This window comes from Nannospalax galili, unplaced genomic scaffold, assembly GCF_000622305.1.
Source record: "Nannospalax galili isolate Female #2095 unplaced genomic scaffold, S.galili_v1.0 scaffold687, whole genome shotgun sequence".
In the NCBI taxonomy this organism is placed as follows: Eukaryota; Metazoa; Chordata; class Mammalia; order Rodentia; family Spalacidae; genus Nannospalax; species Nannospalax galili.
In genome coordinates, this window is record NW_008357456.1 from 1,190,160 (window position 1) to 1,216,305 (window position 26,146).

General features: G+C 40.3%; 1 protein-coding gene across 1 annotated transcript in view; it reads right to left on the reverse strand.

The window, feature by feature from the left end:
- The window catches only part of Grhl2 (grainyhead like transcription factor 2), a 158,459-nt gene that overhangs the window by 72,026 nt on the left and 60,287 nt on the right, over positions 1-26,146 (reverse strand). The window contains exons 4-7 of the mRNA XM_008855099.2: positions 22,550-22,943; positions 13,983-14,038; positions 10,764-10,920; positions 6,049-6,160 (exon numbers count right to left, since the gene is read on the reverse strand). Of these exons, the coding sequence (XP_008853321.1) occupies positions 6,049-6,160; positions 10,764-10,920; positions 13,983-14,038; positions 22,550-22,943 (719 nt within the window). The remainder of the gene's footprint in view (positions 1-6,048; positions 6,161-10,763; positions 10,921-13,982; positions 14,039-22,549; positions 22,944-26,146) is intronic.

Here is a 26,146-nt window from a genome sequence, read left to right on the forward strand (position 1 = left end):
AAACATCCACACTCAGAACTGCAATTATTCACTGTTTGAATAGATTTGCTATCTAGTTCATTTCATTTTTTCACTTGTGATTCATTTCCAATATTTTTCCGTGGTTCACACTACAAAACTAGGTAACTTTACAGTGCAAATGAGTCTTGGGCAGCTGTCAACCTGCTCATGTGAACAGTTCTTCCAAACGAGCATGCCCTGGACTGAACTCAGTACGTGGCCCATCCCCATTCCCCTAAGATGAGGCCACATTGCTCCTCCTGTTCTCTCCCTCGGGGCAGTCACTACCCAGATGGCAGAGCTGTTATCCTTTCACGGCTCTTTTTTTCCTTTATCCCAACCACCAAAGACCACCAATCAGTTTTCAAGGGCTGGCTCAGTGTTTCCTGTTTTGCAAATCTTGCCTCTAGAGTCCTTTTCCTTGCATGTCACTGTGCCCTCCTTGCAATTGGCAATCTTTCTCCCATTGTGTCCACTCCCCACAAACTGACCCAGAATTCACTCTCAAAAATATGTGTATCACTTGGGAGGCAGAGGCAGGTGGATCTCTGTGAGTTCAAGGCCAGTCTGGTTTACATACTGAGTTCCAGGACAGCTGGGGCTACAGGGAGACCTTGCTTCAAAAAGACCAAAAAAAAAAAAAAATGTGTATCACCCATTACAATCCTGACAGATACCCACATTGCTTATCCAGAGCCCCTGAAATCAAGTACAGCAACTCTTAAGAGAAATATGTCAGGCAGTGTTCTGTTGGTCTAGGATTTCTGCACGTTCTCCACCACCTGCCCTTGCAGAAATCCTGAGAGGGGTGATACATAGATCTAGCAGGACCACTCAGATATATGGCAATATATAGGGAGAGTTTATATTATTCCTGACTCTCCAAAATCTACTTTGTTTAAAACAAGATAAGTAAGATCTCAATATAAAGGGACTAAACACGTGTTCTGTTGGTCTAGGATTTCTGCACGTTCTCCACCACCTGCCCTTGCAGAAATCCTGAGAGGGGTGATACATAGATCTAGCAGGACCACTCAGATATATGGCAATATATAGGGAGAGTTTATATTATTCCTGACTCTCCAAAATCTACTTTGTTTAAAACAAGATAAGTAAGATCTCAATATAAAGGGACTAAACACTCACTCACACACACACACACACCACAAGCAGCATCTCTTCCCAACAAAACTACAGAATAGGACTTTGTAGAGCCATGACAGTGTTAAAGCAGCGGAAAGGCAAGACACTCTGAGCGTATTTACTTTCAACATCTTTCTTAAGAGCTTTTACTTAACAACCTTTTCAAATTTCTAAGATAGTTTTCCAATCTTGTTTTTAAATCTTGATCACTGTATCTAGGCATGAACTATTTCATGGCTTACAGCCCCCTTCAGTACTTTTTTCACTCATATGCCCTTGATACCCTTCCAGAAGCATCTTTTCTGGAAGCACTCCTGTGTGCTAGAACCTGCCACTTGATGTTTCATTTGTCCATGTTCTTGCCTCTAGGTACTGGCAGCATAAGAGTGAGGCCCTGCCTTGATTACGTTTTAGCCACCAGTACTGAAAATGTCCGCTACATGGAAGGTGCTCAGTAAACATTTGCAGAATGAAGGTATGCAGGCATTTCCTCACACTGGTGTGAAAAAAATATGAGCTCACCTGACTTAATGCCTCAATACGATGGGGCTTTTGTACTCAGAGAAAATCAAACAACAAATGTAGTCTAATTGGTGTTTTCCATATAGGAGTATAACTGATAGAAATGTTTCGTGAGTTGCAGAATGTGAGCTTATTTATGGCCTGAAATAACTGCTGTTATTCAAGGAGGTTACAAGGAATTGTAAGACTTGGAGAATTTTTCTTGTGTGTTTGTTTTATTTATATCGAGTCAGAGCTAACTGCTAATGCTACCTTCCCCATCCCTAAATATTTTATGAACTAATGTATAAGACCCATGATCAGACCTGGAAGAGCTGGCCAGGCATGGAGATACCACAGATAAGCAGCAGAGGATGGAGCCGCCTCTGGCATGCTTAGATCTCCATCTCCCACACTTACCAAGTGCAGACCTTGGGAAGAGTTCCTACCCCTTACCATCTTGGCTTTTAGGTAACACAGTAGTTGTTTTTGAGGAAGACTTTAAAAAATAATGTTAATACATGATGGTTAGAGAAAGCTTAGTACACAGGAAGTGGTGAACACAGGGTAACTATAATTAAGGTACAGTTCATTCCATCCAGCCTACCCTCTGCTAGTATAATGAGTTTCATACACACATTTGCTCATTCATTCATTCAATGTTTATCAAACACTCAGTAGGACTTGTGTCCTGTGCTAAGCACAGAGCAGAGTAAGGCACAAAACAGACAAGTCTCACTGCCATGGAGTTTTACCTTCTAGAAAGAGGAATCATTAGAAATACAAAGGTACATGGATAAATAACATGTCAGGAGGTGACAAGTGGTCTGAAGTAAAACAAGATTAACAGAGACAGTGAACAATGACAGGGACACAACAACACAGAGATGGGGGTCTTGTGTGATTTAAAGAAAGGAGGGACCAAGCTGCAAAAGTATTCATCCAAAAAGAAATCCAGGCAGGGCAGGGGAACTGATGCAGAGAGCCTCATGGGAAACAACTTGAGCCACAGGAACCTGGAGAGAGAGCACAACCTCAAGCACTCAGCCTTGTCCTTGCCTTTGCCCAGGCCTTGGGACCTATTTTTTTCTCATGGAACCACAACAGAATTCTTGGGGTTCTTCCTAGCTAAAACACCCAGCACCTGGCCAGCACAAGGGACTGGACATGGGAGATGAGAGGTGGCCTCATAGGAACCACTGATAACATAGTCCAAGGACGATAAGCGCATGTGAGGAGAGGCAAGAACATTTTCCCGCCACCGTAAAAGAATACAACAGCGGGGCTAGAGAGATGGCTCAGCGGTTAGGAACACTGGCTGCTCTTACAGAGGATCCCGGTTCGATTCCCAGCACCTACATGGCAGCTAACAACCTTCCATAACTTCAATTCCAGGGGAATTCAGTGCCCTCTTCTGACTTCCGTAGGCATTGTACCACATGGATGCAATAACATACATGCAGGCAATACACTCATACACATAAAATTTTTAAAAAAGAAAAAAAAAGGCAACACATGAGCTTGAGTGCAGGGGGCATGCCGGGTAAAGGAAAGACCTGGTGGGAAGTTAAAAAGAAAAAAAAAGGCAACACATGTCTCTGAGCTTGAGTGCAGGGGGCATGCCGGGTAAAGGAAAGACCTGGTGGGAAGTAGAAGGTCTGTGCCACTGGTGGACATTGGAGTGGAGACTCTGAAGACTGCCAATTAAGAACTTTAGTTAGGCCAGGCATGGTAACATAAGTCTTTAATCCCAATACTCAAGAGGCAGAGGGAAGCAGATCTCTGTGAGCTCAAGGCCAGCCTAGACTATATAGTGAGTTCCAGGCCAGTCAGTACTTCATAATGAGAACCTATCTCAAAAAAATGAACTTTCGGCTGAGTTGGTAAGAGGGCATGCCACCAAGCCTCATGACTTGGGTTCAATCCCAGGAACCCACATGGTGGAGGGAAAGAACTGAGTCCCATAGACTGCCCTCTTCCCTCCACATGCAGACCATGGCACATGCATGCCCACACATATACAAACACAAGGAATTTTTTTAATGTAATTTTTTTCTAAAGCACTTTAGCCGAAGGTGTCATCTCAGTATCTAATTCTGGCTTCAAGGTCATTGCCTGGAGGGCTCAGCTGAACTTAATGACCAGTGGAGATTTGGGAACAATGATTTTTGAGCCTGGCTTTAACTTCCAGTTGCATATTTTTTTTCTTTGAACAATTTTCAAGTTACTGTTAGAAACAAAGATTTTGCTTAGAAAAAGATGCTCTTGTTTAAGCTGGGGGGGCTGATTTTATGTCATGGTCTCAGACTGAGAGCAAGTAGCCCAGCTTCCTGGGAAGACACTTGCTAAAAATCATCCTCTCAAAGTAAAGCACATGAGCACGCATCATGTGCAGGTGCTCATACATGTGTGCAGTGCGCATGCCTGTGCACTCAGGCATGTATGTGGGGTTCTCTAAAGGAGCAGAATCTGAAGGCAGACAAGAGATGATAAAGGAAGAGAGAGATTTGTTTGAAGGACTAGAGAGCCTGAGACATTACTCGTCTCAAAAAACTAAACACGTTAACAATACCAAAGTCGAACTAACCAGCTTGCCAGTAAAAGGCTTTTATTATTTGCCTTATTTGAGCTTAGCCCATATTTCTATTTAATTGCTCCTCTCATTTTCTTGGGTAATAATTATAAGACTAACTTTTCAAATAAAATAAAATTGCTCCTCTGCTTTATGTAGACTGCTTACAAAACGGGTTAAGGCAAGTTCGCCCAACTGCTTGTCCTGGTCTTGGGGGTTCAGAGAACTGATCCAGGTTAGGGAGAGGGCTCTCACTCCAGCACTTGCCCTAATCACTGAGAACAAATCACCAAAGGTAGAAGCTTCTGACTGTCTCAGTATCCTTGTTTATTAGATTAACTTTGATTTGTGTGTGGGGGGGGGTTGGGAGTGGCTTAACCATTTTGCAGGACAAATCAAAATTAGTTGGTCTAGGGATCCTTACAATAGAAAGTCTGTAAAACCCCTTGTTGCAACTGTGTAAGAAATGAAAGTGAGGGGCTGGAGAGATGGCTCAGCAGTTAAGAACACTGACTGCTCTTGCAGAGGACCCAGGTTGGATTCCCAGCACTCACATGGTGGCTACGAACCATCCTCAACTACAGTTCCAGGGGAATCTGAAGCCCTCTTCTGACTTCCGGGGCATTGCACAACATGGGTGGATTCACGTACATGCAGGCAATATACTCATACACATAAAATAAAAATAATAATAATAAAAAAGAAAGTGAACATCCCTTTATTGACTCAATAACACCTTCTGATACTAGGGGAACTCTTCCCTCTGCCTGCACTTAAGGAGACTATAATCCATTGATCTGAAAACAGAGTAACAGTAAATATGGGGAAAGATATCTTGTCTGGAAATAGTATATTGGTAAACACATGTATTATTGACCATATTTTAAAGAATTTTCTAAAAATCTTGAGATTCACTCTCCAATTTCTCCTACCTTGCTCTGTGTCTGGGTGTTGCCTGGCCTTGAGTTCAATCCAGCCAGGGAGAACCCTGGAAGGAGCTGGGAGACAGGAAAGCCATGGCATTCCTCTTCCTCCCTCTTGGCACTCAGCATATCCCTGGCAGTGATCCCTCTGGGGTTCTACCTCCCAGTGGAAAACGGCTTCCTCTGTGGTCTCAGCTCCTGCTGGGTGGCTCCCCTAACGCCCACCTCCTCTCCCTTTGATTCTCCAGTCCCACAGGCATTAGTTGGATTGCCTCGCTGTATTCCATCCTTTCCAGCTGTGGCAATGCACTGCTTGACTGCTTGGCATGGGCCTTGCCTTTCTGTCTGGACCCTGCTAACGGCACTACCCATGAGCCTCCTGGTCTCTAGAGACCAGGAGTCAATGGACTTGGAAGACTCATTCCTTTTTGACTGACAGGCAAGGTCTCTCAGACATTTTCCTGACCACCTACTTGTATGTGGGAGTGAAAAGAACATGGACAGAACTGGACACTAGAGTTGCTATAGAGTCACCTGACCTTTGCCAAGGATTTTAAGTCTCATAGGTCTGAGTTTATTCATGTTAATGGGACAGGAGTTCATTTGACCTGCTCACTGCTGTTTGGCTCAACAGAAGGGCATGGAAATGTGTTTTAGAAACTGAAGTGGTCATTGCAAATCTAACATATGACTGATATTCTATGAGATGCAGCTGATTCTGAAGGAAGGGAAAATGTTTTATTCTCAGCTCAGCCTGATTTGGGCTAAACGTTCTATCCCAGGAAAAGTGCACAGACCAGTGTCTGGTACAGCAAAAAGCTGCCCAGTCTTTTGCTGTGATTCCTGCACTATGCTTGGCATTGGGACAGCATGACAGTTTATCAAAGGCCTAGGGGCCATTCAACTTACCAATGTCGAGAACCCTCTGCTTCGCTGTGTGCTGCCGGGAGTGCCAGTATTTCCAGTATTTTAGCTGTTCTTCTCGGTTTTTGTCTTCACTGAAGACCACCATCACCACACTCTGCAGAGGGGAGAAGGGTGGCGGTTACTCTCCACTCAGAATTCTGCTGCCTCGGTCTCCAGTTCTTGCAATCATATCATTCCTATGTTTCTGGAATGCAGCTTTTTCTTGATTAAAGTCCATATATGGGCTGACGAGGTGCCTCAGTGGGTAAAGGGGCTTCCTGCCAGGGCTGTCCATCTGATCTCAATCCCTGAGACCCACAGGATCAAAAGAGAGAACCAGCTGTCATCTGACCTTTACAGGTGTGCTGTGATACTCATGCACTCTCAAACATACACATACACACACACACACACACACACACACACACACAGAGAGAGAGAGAGAGAGAGAGAGAGAGAGAGAGAGAAACACGCACACAAATGTAATAAAACAATTATTTTAAATGACTGAAAGCTGCACAGGAAAAAAAAATCTCTGTGACTCTTATTATGATGTCTTAAACAACCAGATGAACTAATTACTAACAAATTTATTATTTTGCAAAGTCAGCCAGAACACCAAAAAGTATTTTAATTGTACTAGAAATAAATGCACTTTAGAAAGTTTCTGTCTTAAGCAGAATTGATGCCATTTGTACGGAAGCAGGCATCTATCTCTCACCTAGTTAAGCACCTCAGGTACCTTGAGACTGTAATAAGAGAATTACCCAGGAAATGCTAAGATGAATTCATATTGATGAACAGGGGCTTAAACTTCAGATAATTCATAACCAAATATTACAAGAGGAACAATACATTTCAATAGAATATGGCTGATCTTTAAAATGAGTTTGAGGGGCTGAAGAGATGGCTCAGCAGTTAAGAACACTGGTTGTTCTTACAGAAGACCCGGGTTTGAATCCCAGCACCCACATGGCAGCTAACAACTCCAGTCCCAGGGGATCCAACAGCCTCTTCTGTCCTCCATAGGCGTTGCACGACATGGGTGCACTTACCTACATGCAGGCAATACACACATACAAATAAATAAATAAATAATAAATAAATAAATAAAATCTAAAAAGAAAAGGGTTTAAAATGAGTTTGAGAAATCAATTCTATCTTATAGACTGAATCCAAAATCCATCTCAGTTCTAAATTACAAACAGTCACATTAAACTAAATACTGTCATTTAGGAAATGCAGATAGTACCAAACACAAACAAGCTCTTTACAGTACCAGGAATACTCTTCCCCTCATTCTACACTCTAACCACCTGTTAGATAACTTTCTGACTATTCCAGAAGACTTACGTGCTGCTAGTTTTCCCTGTCAACTTGATACAGCCTAAGATCAACTGAAGAGAGACTTAAGAGGAATTATCTATACCAGACTGGCCTGTAGGCATGTCTATGAGGGGCTGCCTTGATTGATGTAGAAAGACCCAGCCTGTTGTGGGTGGCACCATCCCCTAGGCAGCGGTTCCTTAAGAGAGGAAGACGAGCTAGTTGAGAACAAGCTAGTAAACCTGTATGTGTTTATTTCTCTCCGCTCTTACTGTGGATGTGATGTGACTGGCTGTTGAATTCCTGTTTTCACTTCCCCATAATGGACTGTAACCTAGAACTGGAAGCCAAATAAACCCTTTCTTCCCTAAGTCGCTTTTAGTCAGGACATTTTATCACAGCAACAGAAATGAAACTAGAGCACTTGCCAGAGGTGCTCATCCCCTAAGAATGCCTCCTTTGGAGCCATTTACAAATTATAGTCATTTACTTAATTATTCAGTGTTACTCAGCTGATGGTGGTATCTTCCACTGACTCTGAACAAGGACAGGAACAATGTCTGCTGTTTGGAGCCTGACAAGTACATGTTAGTGGCTATCAGTTCAAACCCTAGCTCCTTCCTAATGGCTGTCTGAACATTATCTATATAAAAAAGTAAATACCTGTCAGAAAAATTAGTTTATGTGTCAATATTATTCAAATTTAAAGCCAATAGATTTTCAAAGCCTGGATAAGTGGCAGCAAAGGGAACCAATCACTGTCTGGGTAGAAACTAAGGCTCCGCCATCTCCTCATTCTTCCCTCTCCCACTTTCCCATACTTTTCCACTTAGATGTAAAAGTTCACAATGTGGTTTCCTGAAGCTTATTTCTGGCCCAAAGTGAAAATAACATTTAAGATAAAGGACTGCTGTACTTTTCTCTAGCAAATAATTAAATTAGCAGGGCTAGAGAGATGGTTCAGCAGTTAAGAGCACTGGCTGCTCTTGCAAAAGATCTGGATTTGATTCTCAGCACATGGCAGCTAACAACCATCCATAACTCCAGTTCCAGGGACTCCAATGCCCTCTTCTGACTTCCACGGGCATTACATGACACAGTGCACTTACATACATGCAGGCGATATGCTCATACACATAAAATAAAAATAATAAAATATTTTAAATGATTAAATTAGCATAAATAATGTCATTTTCTAATCATAAAAATGCATTTCTTTAGTAATAAAGAAAATAATTTAAAACTTATAATTAAGTTTTACATGCCTCCGTTGGGAACTTTATACTGTTCTCATAGTAAATGTTAATAGGCTACAAGTGGATCCCAATTTCCTCTGACCTGTTTGCTACCCCAGAGCCAAAGAAAGGTTATCCTGAGGGGTGCCCACTCTTCAAGTGTTAGACTTAAGTCCTTAAGAGACTGGGTCTCTCTCTCTCTCTCTCTCTCTCTCTCTCTCGCTCTCTCTCCTCATACTAGAGCCCAGGCTAGCCTAGATCTCACTATGCAGCCCAGGCTGACCTTGAACAAGCAACAATCCTCTGGCCTCAGTCTCTCAAGTGCTGGGATTATAGGTACGAGCCACTATAGCTGGCTCAGGTTTCTTTTTAGTCAAAATGGAACATAAGGAAATAAATTTCCATATTAAAATACTTATAGCAGAACTCTCAGAAAGTTTCTTGTACTACAAACTGTTGTCATGTCCTTAGAGTACAACCATTGTTTTTCCAAGTGATGGTATATGGTATTGTGTGGTATTAATGTGTATATGACTAAAGTCTTAATTGGAATTTAGAAGATTTTTAAAGAGAAAATGTATCCCAGATCTTCTTTCCAGATGCCCACATCTTGATGGATACTCCTGGGGGGAATTTTTCTTCTTTCACCCCTCCAGGAAGCTCAACAGAGTACCATTTTTAGTTGTAGTTTGGATGTTTTCTTGGTAGTGCTGGGAATGGAACACAAGGCCTTACATATGCTAGGCAAACCCAGCACAACACAGCACGTTTTAGTGCTTTAAAGAGTTGGGTTTGGGATTAGAGAGATGGTTCAGTGGTTAAGAGCACTGGCCACTCTTGCAAAAGATCCGGGTTTGATTCTCAGTACCCTCATGGTGGCTAACAACTGTCTATAATTCCAGTTCTAGGGGAAATCTCATGTCTTCTTCTGACCTCCACAGGCATTGAATGACATGTATGCACTTATAAACATGCAGGCAATACACTCATACCCAGAAAATAAAAATTAATAAATAAGTTTTTTTTTTTTTTAAGTTGGGCTCAGGAGGCTAATAGCTCGGGACTTACTCAGGTTCACTCACATTTTAGCTATCATCACTACCTTCTGAAAACCAAGCTTTCTTATCTGTAATATTATAATAATACAGTATCTTTTATGAAAAATATTGTGGCTTGTTTCAATAAGTTATTAGATACACAGTGCCTAGCACAGTCCCTGACACAAGAAGCAACTTAGTGTGAACTGTTATCCTGTGACTTGCTCATACAGTATGTCTTCCAAGGTGTGGTCATAGGTTGGAACATATTAATGCCCCTCACAGCACACAGCATCTTGGGTGCCTTTTGACCTGCAGTAGGCTGGCTCACATGTGGTGGAGGTATTATCATCCAGGCACACCATAGTGTTCTGCTTCTTGTGTTCGAAATGCTTAGTAGGATGCAGCTATGAACAGAGTAAGATGGGCTGGGAACCACGGGCACAGCAGGAGAATACATTTTATAACAGATCAGGAAAATCCATTTTATAACAAGAAAGTCCTTTAGCTCTTTTGAAAACTCTGCTATAATTTTCCTTTCCAGTAGAGACAGATTACCCGTCCCCTCCCCTTTGGCAGTGGTGAGCATACCAGGCACTGCCAGACTTCCAGAGCAGAGTGAAGGCTCTGTGTGGCTTCCCACAAATGGGACCAATACTCAGGAATGAAATTCCTCCAAGTTACTCTTGGTAGGATCATGCCTCACCTTTTGAATCCTGAGTAAGCTGGGGGCTACGGAAGACTTTGTAAAGTTGTAAAGGGCCCAGGACTCAGAGGGAAATGCTCTCTGAACAATAGATACTACTTCACCCACAAATATGTCCTGATTTACAGTCATTTAGTTGAAAAATTAAGATCAACTGAAAACAACTCTCTAGCATACAAGCAGTGAATGAGGCAAGGGAAAGGTATAGTCAAAAAGACTGTTTCACTAAGTTCTTTCCCCGGGATTTATTGGTTACTGATTAAAATGATAAACTACAAACCAGTAAGTTTTCTTGGTCCAACTCTCTGATATTTATTCTAAAGTTATTTATTTTAGGTTTTTTCCCCATGCCATTCAACAGGGTTGTGAGGGAGGAATAGCCCAGTATTTCCTTAGGAAAAATGTGACCCATACCCTGACTTTGCTGATGGGATGTCGGAAGCATTTATTGTCTCCAGTCTCGCTGAGCGTTATGGCATAAAACTGTCCTTTGTTGAGGTAGGTCATGGGGCCCTCCCCTTGCTTCTGACGAAGAGATTTGGTAGCTTCCAGGGTGTATTGAAATGTGCCGCTGTGAACAGAAAACAAACAGTGGTCAGATTCAGTCCCTTGGACATTTCTGCCTTCCTGAGAAGTTCATATCAATAGTATTTCGGATGAATATTAACCAATATTTGCTCTGTTTTGGAGACAGAATACAGCATATGGCAAGAGATGAGTATAGACCAAAGGTCAGTATGAGAACAATGTATATATTTTTAATTGTGGCCCATAAACCAGATATTTTAAATGAGGAGAAAGTCTGTGATATACTTGGCAAATTCATGCCAGAGAATCCTGGGTAGACCTTGACTGACATTCATAGTGCACAAGCTTAAGAAATGATAGAATTTGCCACCTTTATCCTAAGAACAAGCCAAGCATCAATCCTTCTTTTCAATACATATAGAAACCCAGTTTTCTTTGTATCTAACTATATTTCACTTAAAAATATGAATTCAAAATGTGAATATCCAAAAGCCATTCACACACCAGGCATGGTGGGATGAGCCTTTGGCTTTCATCCCAGCCCTCAGAAGGCAGAAGCAGATGGATCTCTAAGACTGGGGCAGCCTGGTCCACATAGTGACTTTCAGGCACTCTAGGACTAGGGAGACCCTGTCATCCAAAAAAATAAAAACCAACAAAAAACAACAACAACAACAAACTTCATTCACTACTGGGCATCTTGTTCCCTAGTGGGGAATATTTTAGTCTTCTTTTGTTTTGTTTTTTTTTGCAATACAGGGGATTGAGCCCAAGACCTCACATGTTCTGGCGTGTTCTATCACTGAGTTACATCCTCAGCCCTTTTTAAATTTATTTTGAGACCAAGTGCTGCTAAGTGGTGCAGGCTGGTCTGGAACTTGGTTGTGGTTTTCCACCTCAAATTTCTGAACAGCTGGCATTGCAGGCATATGCCACAAAACTGGTGTGTTTCTTGTTTTTAAAAATCTACAGAACCCCTGGTGGGGCTGCTTTAATCAGAGGCTAGCAAATGATAGTTCACGACACAACCAGCTCACTAGCTGATTTTGTAAGTGAAGTTTTATTGGAACAGTTATACCTGCTGTTTATTATCCAGTTATTGCAGAAAACATTGCAGATCAATAGTTTTTCTAGTATTTTTAACGTATAATTTAATTTACAATGCAAAAGCATTGATTTTTCCTAATTTTGAAGACTCTATCAATTGTTTAGAATGAATATAAGAGGTATGAACCATGTGTTTCTTACTTCAATTGTTCTTTCAGAAATGCTTGTTTGGCTATACTGCGGAACACATAATAGTGACAAACTACTAATAAGCACTGCTTCTCAATTAGCAGCATCTCTCCACTGGGTTCAGTTACACCCACCCCCCTTCATCCCATAGTCTTCAAAAAGCCAGCAACTAGGACAACTCACACACTTTGTCTCTTATACTTACAGGGTCAGGGGAACTCCTGCTTTTTATTTCAGCTATTTTTGGAATGTTTTATTTATATTTCAACTTAATAAGAAAACATTTTGAAGGTAAAAAAAATCTTATTCTATAATACAAATCTAAGGCTTGAGGATGGATAGATGACTCAGCAGTAAGAGCACTTAATGCTTTTGCAAAAGACCCAGATTCAGCTCCCAGCATCCACATGGCAGCTCACAACCATTTGTAACTTCAGTTCCAGGGGATCTGACATCTGATGGCCTCTTCTTACCTTTCCTGACACCAGGCACCCACATGGTCCACACACATACATGCAAGCAAATACTCATATACATAAAATAAAAATAAATTAATCTTTTTTAATCCGAGACTTAAGCTAACAAACTAAGCAAACTCCAGAATATGTGTTAAGTTGGAATTCATTCCAGTGTCATTTTGCCCAAAAAAGACATTTTGATATTATTGTACTGCTGAATCATAAAATTTTCCACCTGGACAGGATCTATTAGGAATTACCTAGACAAGTAGGTTGCACCTTATCTATGTCAAAGGTTGAATTTAAAATGGGAAGAAAGGGCTGGGGATGTGAGTCAGTTATGCCTGCTTAGCATGCGCAAAACCACAGGTTCAATCCCCAGTACCATATAAAACTGGGTGTGCTAATGCACACTAGTAATCTGGACACTCAGAAAATAAAGGCAGGAGGATCAGAAGTTGTTCAAGGTCTTCCTCAGCTACATAGTAAGTTCAAGGCAAGCCTGGGTTACATGAGACCCTATCTCAAAAAAGAAAGAAAAAAAGGAATAGGTAAGATGTGTCAGTAGGTAAAGTTGTTTGGCACCAAGACCTGAGTTTAATCCCCAAGACCCACATGGTGGAAGGAAAGAACCAACTGCCACAAGTTGCTCTCTGGCCTCTACACATGCTGTGGTATGCATGTATCCACACACACAAATACATAAATCAAATGTTATTAAAAATAATTTTAGTGAAGAAAAGCTTAGGACTCTCCTCCCAAAAATAGGTAAATATGAACATAAATGATTTTAATACAACTTTGTGCCCCCCAAACATCATAACACAGACTAAGAACAGAACTCAGTCCACTTTCCTCATTTCAAAGCTCAAAACTATCTAATAGAAAATTTTACTCCATTATAAAATGGTAACAGCAGCAGAGGGACTGTCCCAGGTGACTGCTGGATCAGTGCCCTTCTCACTGCCTGGAGATGATTACCGAGTGCTTCAGGTATGTAGTTCCATGTTTCAGAAGCAACTAGGTCAGATGGGAAATACTAATACAGAACTTGATAGCAAGTGAAAGAAGCAAAGGAAATCAGAGAGAGAGAGAGAGAGAGAGAGAGAGATTGAAATTTTAAACTATTACATAACTTTTAAACCAATTAGGGCTGGAGAGATGGTTCAGTGGTTGAACACTGCTGCTCTTGCAGAGGACCTGGGTTTGGTTCCCAGCATTTACATGGCAGCTCACAACTGTCTACAACTCCAATTCCAGGGAACCTGGTGCCCTCTTCTGGCCTCCAGGAGCACCAGGTACAGATATGGTGCACATACACTTGTGGAGGCAAAACACTCATGCACAGAAAATAAAAATAAATAAATCATTTTTTAAGGTTATCAGTGAAAGGCATCTCCTGATAACCTACCTTGCTGTCTGATCATATGTGTACTCTTCAGCCCCAACAGATGTACTCCGGAATTTCTGAAAAAATTAAGTTGTAAAATTAAGACAAATGGATGAGACCTTCTGCAAGCATAAAAAATAACAAATGTAAGATAAGATAATAAATGTATCCTATTTCATCATCTCCTATGAAGGAAAGTGGATATGACCCCAGAGAGTTTGCAGTAGCTGGTACTGTGTCTCCAAACATATAAACCATTTGTTCAATTTTCTAATACTTTATTGCAAATGTCACAAATTTTAAATTAATGGGAATACTAATTACACAGTGACACACAACATAGTAAAAAGCCATCTAATAGAGTGGTTAGAAGCATAGTTTCTGGAGTAAGATTACCTAGGGTCAAGTTTTAGCTATTTTACCTGACACACAAAATTTTGTGATACTTTCTATTAAATGTAGATTCATGTTTACAGGCTAACAAACTACTAAAGGCATGACAGGTACACAGTGAGCATTTCACATGTGACTCAAGTACTAGTAAATATCAATAGTTTGGCCACATGCAAGGATCCTCTAAGCATCTTTCCTATAACAATATTTTCAGAATAGATTTGGGAGAAAACGCTGTTTAGTATTATACAAGAGGCAGCATGTGTCCAGGGTGTGTGTGTGTGTGTGTGTGTGTGTCTGTGTGTCTGTGTGTCTGTGTGTCTGTGTCTGCTACAAATAGGACCCACTTTGCTATATTTTAAACAGTTTCAAGAGTTAATGCCCAGGGAAGGTGAGACTACTTGGTATGAAAAGGCACTTGCCTCCAAGTCTGACAATTCAAGATCAATACCTAGAATTCACATGGTGGAGAGAACTGACTCCTAAGTTGTTTTCTGACCTACACACATGCACATGTGTATATGGATGCACACACATATATGCAATCAAAAGATAAATGCAATTTTAAGACCAGGAGTGGTGGCACACATTTTAATCCCAGTACTCAGAGGCAGAGGCAAGTGGGTCTCTGTGAACTCAAGACCAGCCTGGTCTACATAGTGAGTTCCAGGTCAGTCAAAGCTACATAGTGAGACTCTGTTTCAAAAAAAAAAAATCAATAATAAAAACAATAACAATAACAACAAATACATAGTGAGACCCTGCCTCAAAAAACAGAAAATGGTAATTTTTAGAAAATTAATGCCAAGAAGCCCTAATTCTTAATCCTTAAAGTGAATATAATAGAATATTGGGGGGAATGCACTTGGTTGTACTCCTAGGCATCTACCCAAAGGACTCAGTATCCTACTACAGAGATACTTGCTCAGCCATGTTTGTTGCTGCTCTTTTCACAATAGCTAGAAAATGGAAACAACCTAAATGTCCCTCAACTGATGAATGGATAACAAAAATGTGGTATATTTACACAATGGAGTTCTACTCAGTGGTAAAGAAAAATGAAATCTGAAGGTAAATGGATGAAACTAGGAACTGTTATATTAAGTGAGGTAACCCAAACTCAGAAAAACAAGTGATATATGTTTTCCCTCATTGCGGATTCTAGCTCTAAATCCTTAGATGTGAGTATATATCCTGATATAACCAAGGAGCCAGGAAAATGGAAAGGAACCTTGGGGGTAAAGGGGAATAAGGATCTGGGGAGGAGCATAATAGGAGACAGGCATTATCAAGGGGGAAATGGAGGATACTATAACTGGGGAGGGAATAAGCATGCTATACAGGGGGAGAAAGAGGAAAGAGATAAATGAAAAACCAGAGTGAAATATATTAGTTCAGAATTCTACTAAAAAATACACATACACTATCTGAACATGAGTACATGTGTACAGCTGAAGGCTATAGTAACAAGAAACACAGTGCCATATGGGAGAAACCTCCCTTTGAGTTGTTGGTCAAGGCAGTCCAAGAGACTCCCAAAATAATATAGGCTACTTCCACAGCCTTTGATTGCCTCCCCGGCCTAATCAAGGAGGGGAAACTAAGAGTCCAGGTCATCACTGTACAAAGTTGTGCCGTGTGCTATTTAAGCTTAAGTTGAAAAAAATTATACACTCAGTTACTCAGCTAGTCACATTTCAAATACTAGTTGTTAAATATGGATAGCAGCTATCATATTGGATGGCACACAAGAAAAATCGGCAGAGCGGACTTATAGTTAAGAATAAATAAACGTTCAAACAGGAGTTAACCATGATGCTTTAAAAAGCTTTTAAGAAAGCAACTTGAAGATAGAAGGATGCATCTCCAACGTTTCTGCTTCAAGGAATATGCAGTGATCCATAACAACTATGGTGAATCACCACTGATAAACATGGCTGAATGAATTTATGCATGCCTTAGCAACCTGAGGAGAGGCAGTCTACTGAACATACAGACTTGTAAAGCCCACGGTTCTAATCTACCAGGTGATATAAGAAGGTAGGATACAGCGAGTACTCAGTCTCTCAAAAACTGTTAAGTAGATGCTGACTAAAATATAACTTTGGGGTATTGAGGGATGGCTCAGTGGTTAAGAGTACTAACTGCTCTTGCAGAGGACTTGGGTTCAGTTCCCAGCACCTACATGATGGCTAACAACCATCTGTAACTCCAGTTCCAGGTGACCTAATGCCCTATAATGGCCTCTATAGGCATTGCACATATGTGTGAACTTGCATACATGCAGATAAAACATTCATTCACATAAAATAAAAATAAAATCTTAAAAAAAGAAAATGGAAACTTGCTCCAGTACATTAACTTATGTGCATAATAAAAACTAGAACCAAAGTCAAGTGCATGTTATATTATCTTTTTTCAATGTTATTTTTTCTCCAATTCTTTTATATGATTGTTATGATCCCTTGTTTGTTTCAGAAGGGTCTCACTAGATGAGCATGGTGGTACACGCCTTTAATCCCAGCACTTGGAAGGCAGAGGCAGGTGGATCTCTGTATGATCAAGGACAACCTGGTCTACATAGCCAGTTTCAGACCAGTTGGAACTACAGGGAGACCCTGTCTAAAAAAAATAAAGGGGGGAGGGGTCCCACTATACAGTCCTGGCTGGCCTGGAATTTGCTGTGTAGACCAGGTTGTCCTCCATCTCAGAGATCCACCTGCCTCTGCCTCTGCCTCTGCCTCTGCCTCTGCCTCTCTGGGATTCAAGGCGTGAGCCACTACCAAGTGCTGGTTCAAGGCGTGAGCCACTACATCCAGCCTATTTTTTGAAAACTAAGTAGACGTTCCACCTAGAAAAGATTACCAAGCCAAGTATGGTGGCGCATGCCTTTGGTCCCAGCACTCGGGAGGCAGAGGCAGGTGGATCTCTGTGAGTTTCAGGCCAGCTGAGGCTACAGGAGGACCCTGTCTCATAAAGGACAAAACAGGAAAAAAAAAAAAAAATTACCATCATTTACATGATCGATTCATGAGTTACATGAACTTAAATAATTTTAGTGTTAAGAATTAGAACTAAAATGCTTAGGGGCTTCTGACTACAGCAATCAAAGCCCATCACTCCACGAAAACCTTCCAAAACTACTTACAGAATGCTGAAAGACAGACAGCCAGATCAGTGAACCTTAACATGATTTCATGTAGTGTATCTGTGAGTTTCTTACTCATTTGGGCCCAGAAAAAAATGGTAGCAAAGAAGACACAATAATATTTATTTGACAGGTAATTCTTAAGGAACCTTGTGTATTGAAATTGAATATTAGAATTCAAGTTTTGCTTTTGAGGGCTAGAGGCAGAAAGAAGACATCAGCTATGAATATACCACAAAAAGTCAACGATTCTTTAACTGTGGAGACACCAGATATGGCTAAATAATGCCATGTCTTCCTCAACCAGCATTTTTGTTTCAGTTTTATTGTTCAGTCATTCATTCCTTCACTCATTCTTTCAATAAATTGTGCTGAATATGTACTTTTCATCGGATACAGAGCTGCATGTGATAGGTACTACAGTAAACAAAACAGGATCAGGTCTTGCTTTCATGAGCCTTTTAGTCTGGTGGGGAAAAGCATTATTCAATAACTACTCAGGCAAAAAAAAAAGAGCTACAAGGCTAGAGATATCACTCAACAGTAGGGCACTTGCTTAGCATATGCCAGGCCAAGTTCAATACCCAGCACCACAAAAAAAAAAAAAAAAAAAGAAATTACAAACTGTGCTGGGGCTGTGACGAAGACAGAGCAGTGGCATCCCACGTTCCTTGCATCACAACCGAAGTGGAAACAGGCACCACTGCCAATCAGCCTTGACATTTCTAACAGAGAGTGATGTTTCCAATGGAATACAATTGAGTCCAAGGGAAGAAAGCAACGTCCTCAGCAGAACTGGTATTCACAGTGGCACAACTACAAAAGTGAGCAGCATACCCTTTTCTGAGTGAGTGCAGCTTTCTGTGTATGACACCCTGAGCCTGCTCATCCCACGTCCTGAACACTGTGAGATGCCCAGTGTTTGACTATATTTTGACAGCATCCAATCCAATCTGCTCCTTTCCCTCCTGTCATTACACAAACACAGAGAAGAACTGGTCTCCAATGGCTAATGAAAGGTGTCAATTCAATAAGGGTTCAAGTGAGACATTACCATAGTTTGCTGAAAAATACTAGCTTTTGGACAACTTTTCCTTAATCAAATGCTATTGGTGATCTGCTTCAGACTCAGTCTTACAATCAACCAGCAAGGTTATGGCCAAAGTTCATCTGAGATCATTGAATTTAACTCAGGCTGAAATACAGTCTATAAAGTAAACACTGATTTCTAAGGCTGAAAGAGGAGCTCCAGCAGTCGATAAAAAGAGCTTCACCCTTAGCTTTTGCTGAGTTTCTTTACTTTCTCAAGGACTCTAAAGTAAAGTCCCAAACACAATAGCTTCCTTTCACAAGCCTCTATCACATGCATAACTGATAGCACATTCCCACGAATAGTGTGGTGGGTTCATTGACATTGGATCACATCCACACACTCTTCTGTGACTAACAGATGTCTCTACACCAGTGGCAATCCTTTGGTGGAAAAGCATGTACTTCCCATGGGATAGAATGATAGCTTCAGTTATTTGCTTTTCCTCCAAAAGCATCCCGAACTAGTTGGAGGCCAATCAATTATTTAACAATATCAGACTACAAGATCTTTTACTCAGTGGGAAGAAAAAATTGCAACATCATGTAAGAAGTTAATTGTAAGATTTTTTCCTTTTTATTACAAGGTCATTAAAAGTTTAGTTGTAAAACTACCAAATCCAAAGAAATGCGATAGCCTCTTAAGGGCAGAGGATTTTTTTTATATCTGATTCTGATCACTCCCTGAGTGCAGGGAACATAACAGGGGCTCATAGGACTCTGGAGCCTGAAGTGGCAGAGCTGCTAGTGCCCCTTTGAAGCACCAACTACTACCACTGTTGCAGAGAGCTACTGCCTGCTTGTCACCCCTTTGTGCCTCGGTCCCCAATCTGAAAGGTAAGAAATATCTACTGAGCTAGATAAGGGACATTCCAATTTTAAACAAATATTGGGTAAGTTACTGTCATAAGCAGTGGAATTAGTGGGAATCAGTGAAGCTCTGCAGAATCTTCTCTAAGATTGTAGGAGTTCCATCTCCCACTGGCTGCTAAATGACCACTTTTTATGCTCTCTGTGCCTTATCTTCATAAGAAAATAAGATGACAATAATAATTCCTATTTCATACAGACTTTGTGAAGGTTAACTGAGTATGTATCACTTAGAATAATCTTGCTGTGTCCTCTAAAGTTCTTGTGTTGGAAACTTAATCCCCAATGCAACAATGTCAAGAGCTGGGTCATGTGGACCACCCTCATGAAAGGACCAATATGCATTACTGACAGCTAGCCTTTTATTGCAAGTGTGGGGTTGTTATAAAAGCAAATCTGTTACTCTATCACATGTGTGTACCTTACGTCTTTTCATCCTTCAGCCATGGGATGGAAGCCCTCCTCAGATGTGGCTCATTGACCTTGTACTTCTCAGTCTCCAGAACAGGAGCCCAGTGTCAAATACAAAATGGATGAACAGATACCTGGTATACTGTATACTATGTATTCACCAAATGTTTGGGGGTTTTTTTCAAATTTCATTTATTTGTATTTTATGTCTCTGGAGTTTTGTCTGCATGTAAGTATCAGTACCCACAGAGGACAGAAGAGGGAGTTGGATGATCCCCTACTTCCCATCCCAACCCCGACATCCTGAGTTTGATACCTGGGATCCACCTGGTAAAAGGAAAAAACTGACTCCTGCAAATTATCCTCTGACCACACCCTTGGGTACGTGCACACAGGCACACAATCAATCAATCAATCAATCAATTTAAAAAAATAAGCATAGGCCTAGGAACCTACATGTAAGAGGAAAAACTATTAGCTGTCCAGAAATACACACATACAAGAAAACTATTGAGATATTGGGTTAGAAAAAGATTTCTTAACATCTAAAAGCATACTATAAAAGGTAAAAATGATAAAGTAAGTTTTATCAGATTACATAATGATGTTCTTTGAAAGACATAAGAAAATGAAAAGACTATAGGATTTGAGGCATACAAATGAGGAAGAGCTTATTTCCACTCACATCACCTAAAGAATTCTCTACACTTTAATTTTTAAAAATCATTTGATTTTTTAATTTGAGCAAATGATTTGAACAAACACTTCACAAAAATTACAGGGAGAGGAAGAAAAAAAAAAAAACCTATGAAATGATCCTCAGAGTGACTAGAAATCAGAGAGATGCAGACTGAAACCAGAACGGATACCAACACATGATCACTAAAATAGTTGAAGTTAAAAAGATTGATAATACCAAGTATTGGCAAGGGTGATGAAAATGGAAATCAGAATGATAACTCTATTTTGGAATGCTGTACCTATGTACCCAATAAAGCACACACTTACCAAACGGACCAGCAGTTTTGGTCCATAAGAAATGAAAGACTACACCATATTAAAACAGATACTTGTCTGTCCATAGATGCATTATTCAAAATAGCTCTAAACTGGAAGCAACCAAATATCCATCAATGAGTTTACAGTAAAAAAATGGTGATATATACTTACCTTGGAATACTGTTCAGCAATTTAAAACTGCAAGCTATTAATGTATAAGCAAAAATAAACTAAATGAAAGAAGACAATATAGTAGACGGTATTTCATTCAACTTACATGAGATCTTAAAAGAGGTAATAATACAATGAGAGAAGGCAGATCAATGATCGCCAAGAGCCAGAGAAAGGGGGTCAAGGGAACATTGAAGAGTGAGACCTTTTTACATTGTGGCACTGACATTATTACATAACTATTTACAACTACCAAACTTGTGAATTCAAAACAAACAGGCAAAAGTAATCATTTCTGTAAATTCTGTGGACTCCTGAGAATATGCCCTGTTTGTTACAGAATGCACACATACATTGGATTATCGGTAATTCAACACAACTTCTTGAGCATTCAGCCTGACCAAGTTGTAAAGAGTAAGATTCTTTTTTAAAAAATATTTTATTATTTTTATTTTATGTGTATGAGTGTATTGCCTGCATGTATGTGAATGCACCCGTGTCATGCAGTGCTGCGGAGGTCAGAAGAGAGCTTCGGATTCCCCTGGAACTGGAGTTAAGGACCGTTCATAGCCACCATGTGGATGCTGGGAATCAAACTCAGGTCCTCTGCAAGAGCAGTCAGTGCTCCTAACCTCTGAGCCATCTTTCCAGCCCCAAGATTCTTTTAAAAACGGACAGACAACATGACTTCCTACCATTTGGAAGGTTCAAACCAGAGATGAAGGTGAAAGCTGTGCAAGGCAGGAAGTTCCACACAAACAGCTCCTAATCCCTCATGAATATTTAAGACTAAAGATAAAACAAAGAAACATCATCAAAAAAAGAAAACAAATGGAAATATTCCTCCACATGTTTAGAAAGACTGGATCACTAACAAGTACATTAAAAGTAACAATTATAAGAGCTGGGCGGGCGCAGACCTTTAATCCCAGCAGAGGAGGCAGAGGCAGGCCGATCTGTGTGAGTTCAAGGCCAGCCTGGTCTCCATAGCGACTCCAGGCCTGCTGTGGCTATGGGTAGACCCTGTCTCAAAAAGAACAAAAAAAAAGGGGGGGGGGACAATTATAAAACAATTAAAAAAGGAACAATTATAAATCAATAAAAAAGGAACAATTATAAAACAATAAAAAAGGAACAATTATAAAACAATAAAAAAGTAACAATTATAAAACAATAAATAAGCTCACAATTAAGTCATTTAATCACTCAAATAGAAAATGGTATTCTCAGGGCTGGGGAGGTGGCTCAGTGGTACTGGCTGCTCTTGCAGAGGACCCAGTTCAAATCCCAACACCACATGGCAGCTAACAACCATCTGTAACTCCAGTTCCAGGGGATCTGACACCCTCTTCTGACCTCCACAGGCATAGCACAACACAGGTGCACGTAGATACATGCAGGCAATATACTCATAGACATAAAATAAAAATAATAAATATTTTTTAAAAAAAGAAAATGGTGTTCTCGAATTAGGATTCGGCTAGAACCTAAGCCAAGCAGGACTCACCTCTGTGGTTCCATCTTTGAAGCTCTCACTGTACGTGCTGTCAGGGGTGCTGCGTTGGTCGTCTTTGAGATAGGAGCTATGGCTGGCTATGGAGGGCAGGTCATACGGGGTTGGTTCAAAGATAACCACACGCTGCTCCTCGCCATCTCCACGGGGATAGTGCACCGGGGGAGCCATGAACACCGGTGTGAAATCCTCAGCTTTCACCACAGTGATGCCTGACACCGGGATGACTGCAGGGCTCTCAGTGATGGAGACACTGTACTGTTCCCGCTTTGAATTCTCCACATGGTCTTGAGTTAGGCAGAGGTTCACTGGAACAGTCTTTAGGACCTGCACTCTGTTTTCTCCTCCGCTCAAGTTACTCTGGGCTTCACTGATGCCAAGACAGTTTCTGTGTGTTCAGATCCACACCCACAACATGGTAGAATTAGAATAAATCTCCACTTTTAACACCCAATAAAATAACCAATGCAGGCAGCCATCCATGCTAAATCCATGCAGATTTCACAATGGGAATACAATGGATCTTTGTGTCACTAGAACTAAGACAGTTTACATATGTGTGCCCTGACACCAATGAAGTGTGGTCTTAGCTTTCTATGAAGCACTACTGTTCCACACACATTAAAAAAAAAAAAAAACGTGGCCCTAAATTTAATCATGCCTTGTCATCTGTCATCTCTTAGGAAACAGAGGAGCTGGACTGACTCAGACTCTCACCAGTGATGCTTCCTCATGCAACAGAGGGCAAAGAACCCAGAAGGACACAACTGACCAAAGTGCAAAGAATAAGAAATTGCAGAGTTTGTTTCCCTGGATAGGGCTCAGGGACCACTTCAGAAGAGAGGGTGGAAAGATTTTAAGAGCCAGGGGTGGTGCATGACCACAAGGAAATTGGCTCCCAGGCTTCTGGGTATTTGCTCATAGGAATTTACAGCAATGGTGACAGCATGCATAAGACCCATGCAAACACATCAGACAAAAACCAGTATAGAGCTGAGGAAATGGGCAGGAGACCCCAACCTTAGCTGAGGAATTACTGGCAGCTGATCCCTGGATGAACTCACACAGAAGGACATCTGGGCACACAAACTTGACTTGATAGGCCTTAACATACACGACAGGATGCATAAAACCTTGTGGGCAGGCTATGGGGGAAAGTACAAATCGAGGAGGGATCCAAATATTAAGATCTACTGCATGTACTCTGTTCCAAGGCCAAAAATGTCAAAAGTATTTGGGAGCTTGTATCTAATCCTTAAAGGGGGGTGGGAGGAATGTTGGAGGGGAGGGAGTGGGCATGGATTTGATCAAAACACCTTATATGCATGTATGAAGTTTTCAATAAAGTTTTTGTAAAAATTAAAATCTATTGTATGAAATGCATACAAATTTAGTAAAAATACACATTTAAAAAAAAAAAAAAAAGAGCCCATGGGACACACCAAGGAGGTAGTGTCCCTTACTGTCAACAAGGCAAAAGCACAAAGGTGAAGAACAGGACTGGTCGAGGTTAAAAGGAATTTTACAAATCCCAACAAGCAAGTATGTTAGGCAGATATTATTTGGATCTTGACTTAAACAAAACAAAGAAGGATAGACAAAGGCATAGATGGGACTTTTGAGGCTACTGAATATAGGCTGTGAATTAGGTGACATTAAATATTGTTAATTTAGTTGATAATATGTTGAGTTTATGTAATAAAATGTCTTTATATTTTTAGAGATACAAATCAGAAGTAGAGGTGAAAGTTGACTTGATAGTGGAATTTTTTTAATGGGGTAAAGAAAAGAGCATGTCATCAAGGAAAAATGGCAAAAGTCTATTGTTGCTGTACTGGTGTTCAGGAAGGGACTGGGGGTTCATTATGATGTCCTCTGTACTTAAGTATATAGGATAGAAAGTCCCAAAAGAAGAAAGAAAACAGTGTGGTGGCTCCTGCTTGTAATCCTAGCAAAGGAGAGGCTGCAGTAGAAAGACTACCTGAGTCTGAGTCCAGCCTGGGCTGTATAATGAGTTCCAGGCCAGCCTGGCCTACAGAATGAGACCCTGTCTCAGAGTGATAGGATAGACAAGGTAATTTAAGAGTTGGTGGGAAGGATATTTTTCACCATTCTGTGAACTAAATTCCTTAGAGGAAACAAAGTAAGAATTTATAATATTTTCATCTATGAAGCTCCATAAATATATCATCACTGAATTATTTGGGGGACTTTAAGGAAGTGTTTAAATAGAGTTAAGTACAATCAGATCTCTAACCTCCTCTCTGGTACAGAGGAAAAAAAAAGATTTAGGAAATTAATTTTTGGTGTCTGTAATGAAATACTTTCATTTATATTAAAGAATTCTGGTAACAATCAGGAGCAAAGAGGAATTAATGCAGATTACTTTGGATATGAAAAAAATGATTTTACTAGCAAAGTACCTCTGCTCAGTTAAGTTTGGGCAGGAGGTATTTCCCACTTATTTATGAATGATTCATAATAATAGAGAAAGAAAATAGATGTTCTTCATAGATCCTTGTCTTTGATTTGGGTTTTTTGTTTTGTTTTGTTTTGTTTTAATCTAGCATGTGCTTTCTAGGGCCAATGGCCATCTCTCATTGAGAGAAATGTTTGAATATAATTGAATCTTGTAAGACTTCAGTTCTCTCAGCTTTTCTCTGTAAAGAAGAAAATCCAGTCTCTGACCTTCCCTGCCAAGCAAGAGTTGGTGTTTGGAGCTTTGATTTTTTTTTTTTTTTTTTCAGAAAAAGATTCAAAGTGAAGCTTGAGAAAGAACAGTTCTGTATAAACAAAGCCAACAGAAAAACACCTGAACATCTCCAGGTCTACCACAGAGCTGCAACAAGAACTCTAGAAAATTACTCTCTGAAGAATGAAATCTACAAGTTTATAAATGTTATGGCTTTAAGCACTAACCTGTTTTCATAGTCAGATCAACAAAGTGGATCATATAGAAGACATAGTAAAAAAAAGAGAACTTATGCTTAATGTGACTCCAATGAGCTAGATAATGCCAAAATTCAGACCACCCATTTACTCAGCATCTCCTAAAGCCCACTGTTTAGAAAACTTCATGGAATGTTAATAGATGTTCTTTCAAATAAGAAGTCCATTATAAAATCAGTGTTAAAAGAAAAAAAAAGATGTTTGTTGCCATAACAAGACCACCTTAGTGGATCCAAACATGATAGGCAGTCCTTCATCTGTTTAGTTGTAACTTGGGTCTTCCCTAACTCAATTCAGCCAGGACCACCAATATCTGCAGATATGCCCCACAAGTTGCATGTAGACAGGGGCATCTACACAAATTGGTAGGTAAAGCAATCACTACTTTTCCCTCTGGACTTTGTACAGTGTTGTTGGCTTTGCCAAAATATCCAAATTTCTCCACTATCTACTTCAGGCCAAATTTCTTCATTCTTTACTTCAAAACACATGAATTTTAAACAAAGAACACAAGTCAAAGTATCTTTTGGTGTTCTTATTATCAAATAAATAAGCAACTGTAGGGTTGTATGAAGCTAATGATAATAAAATAATAGATTCAAGGATCACACTATATGGCCAACTGTATTTCTATAATAGTAT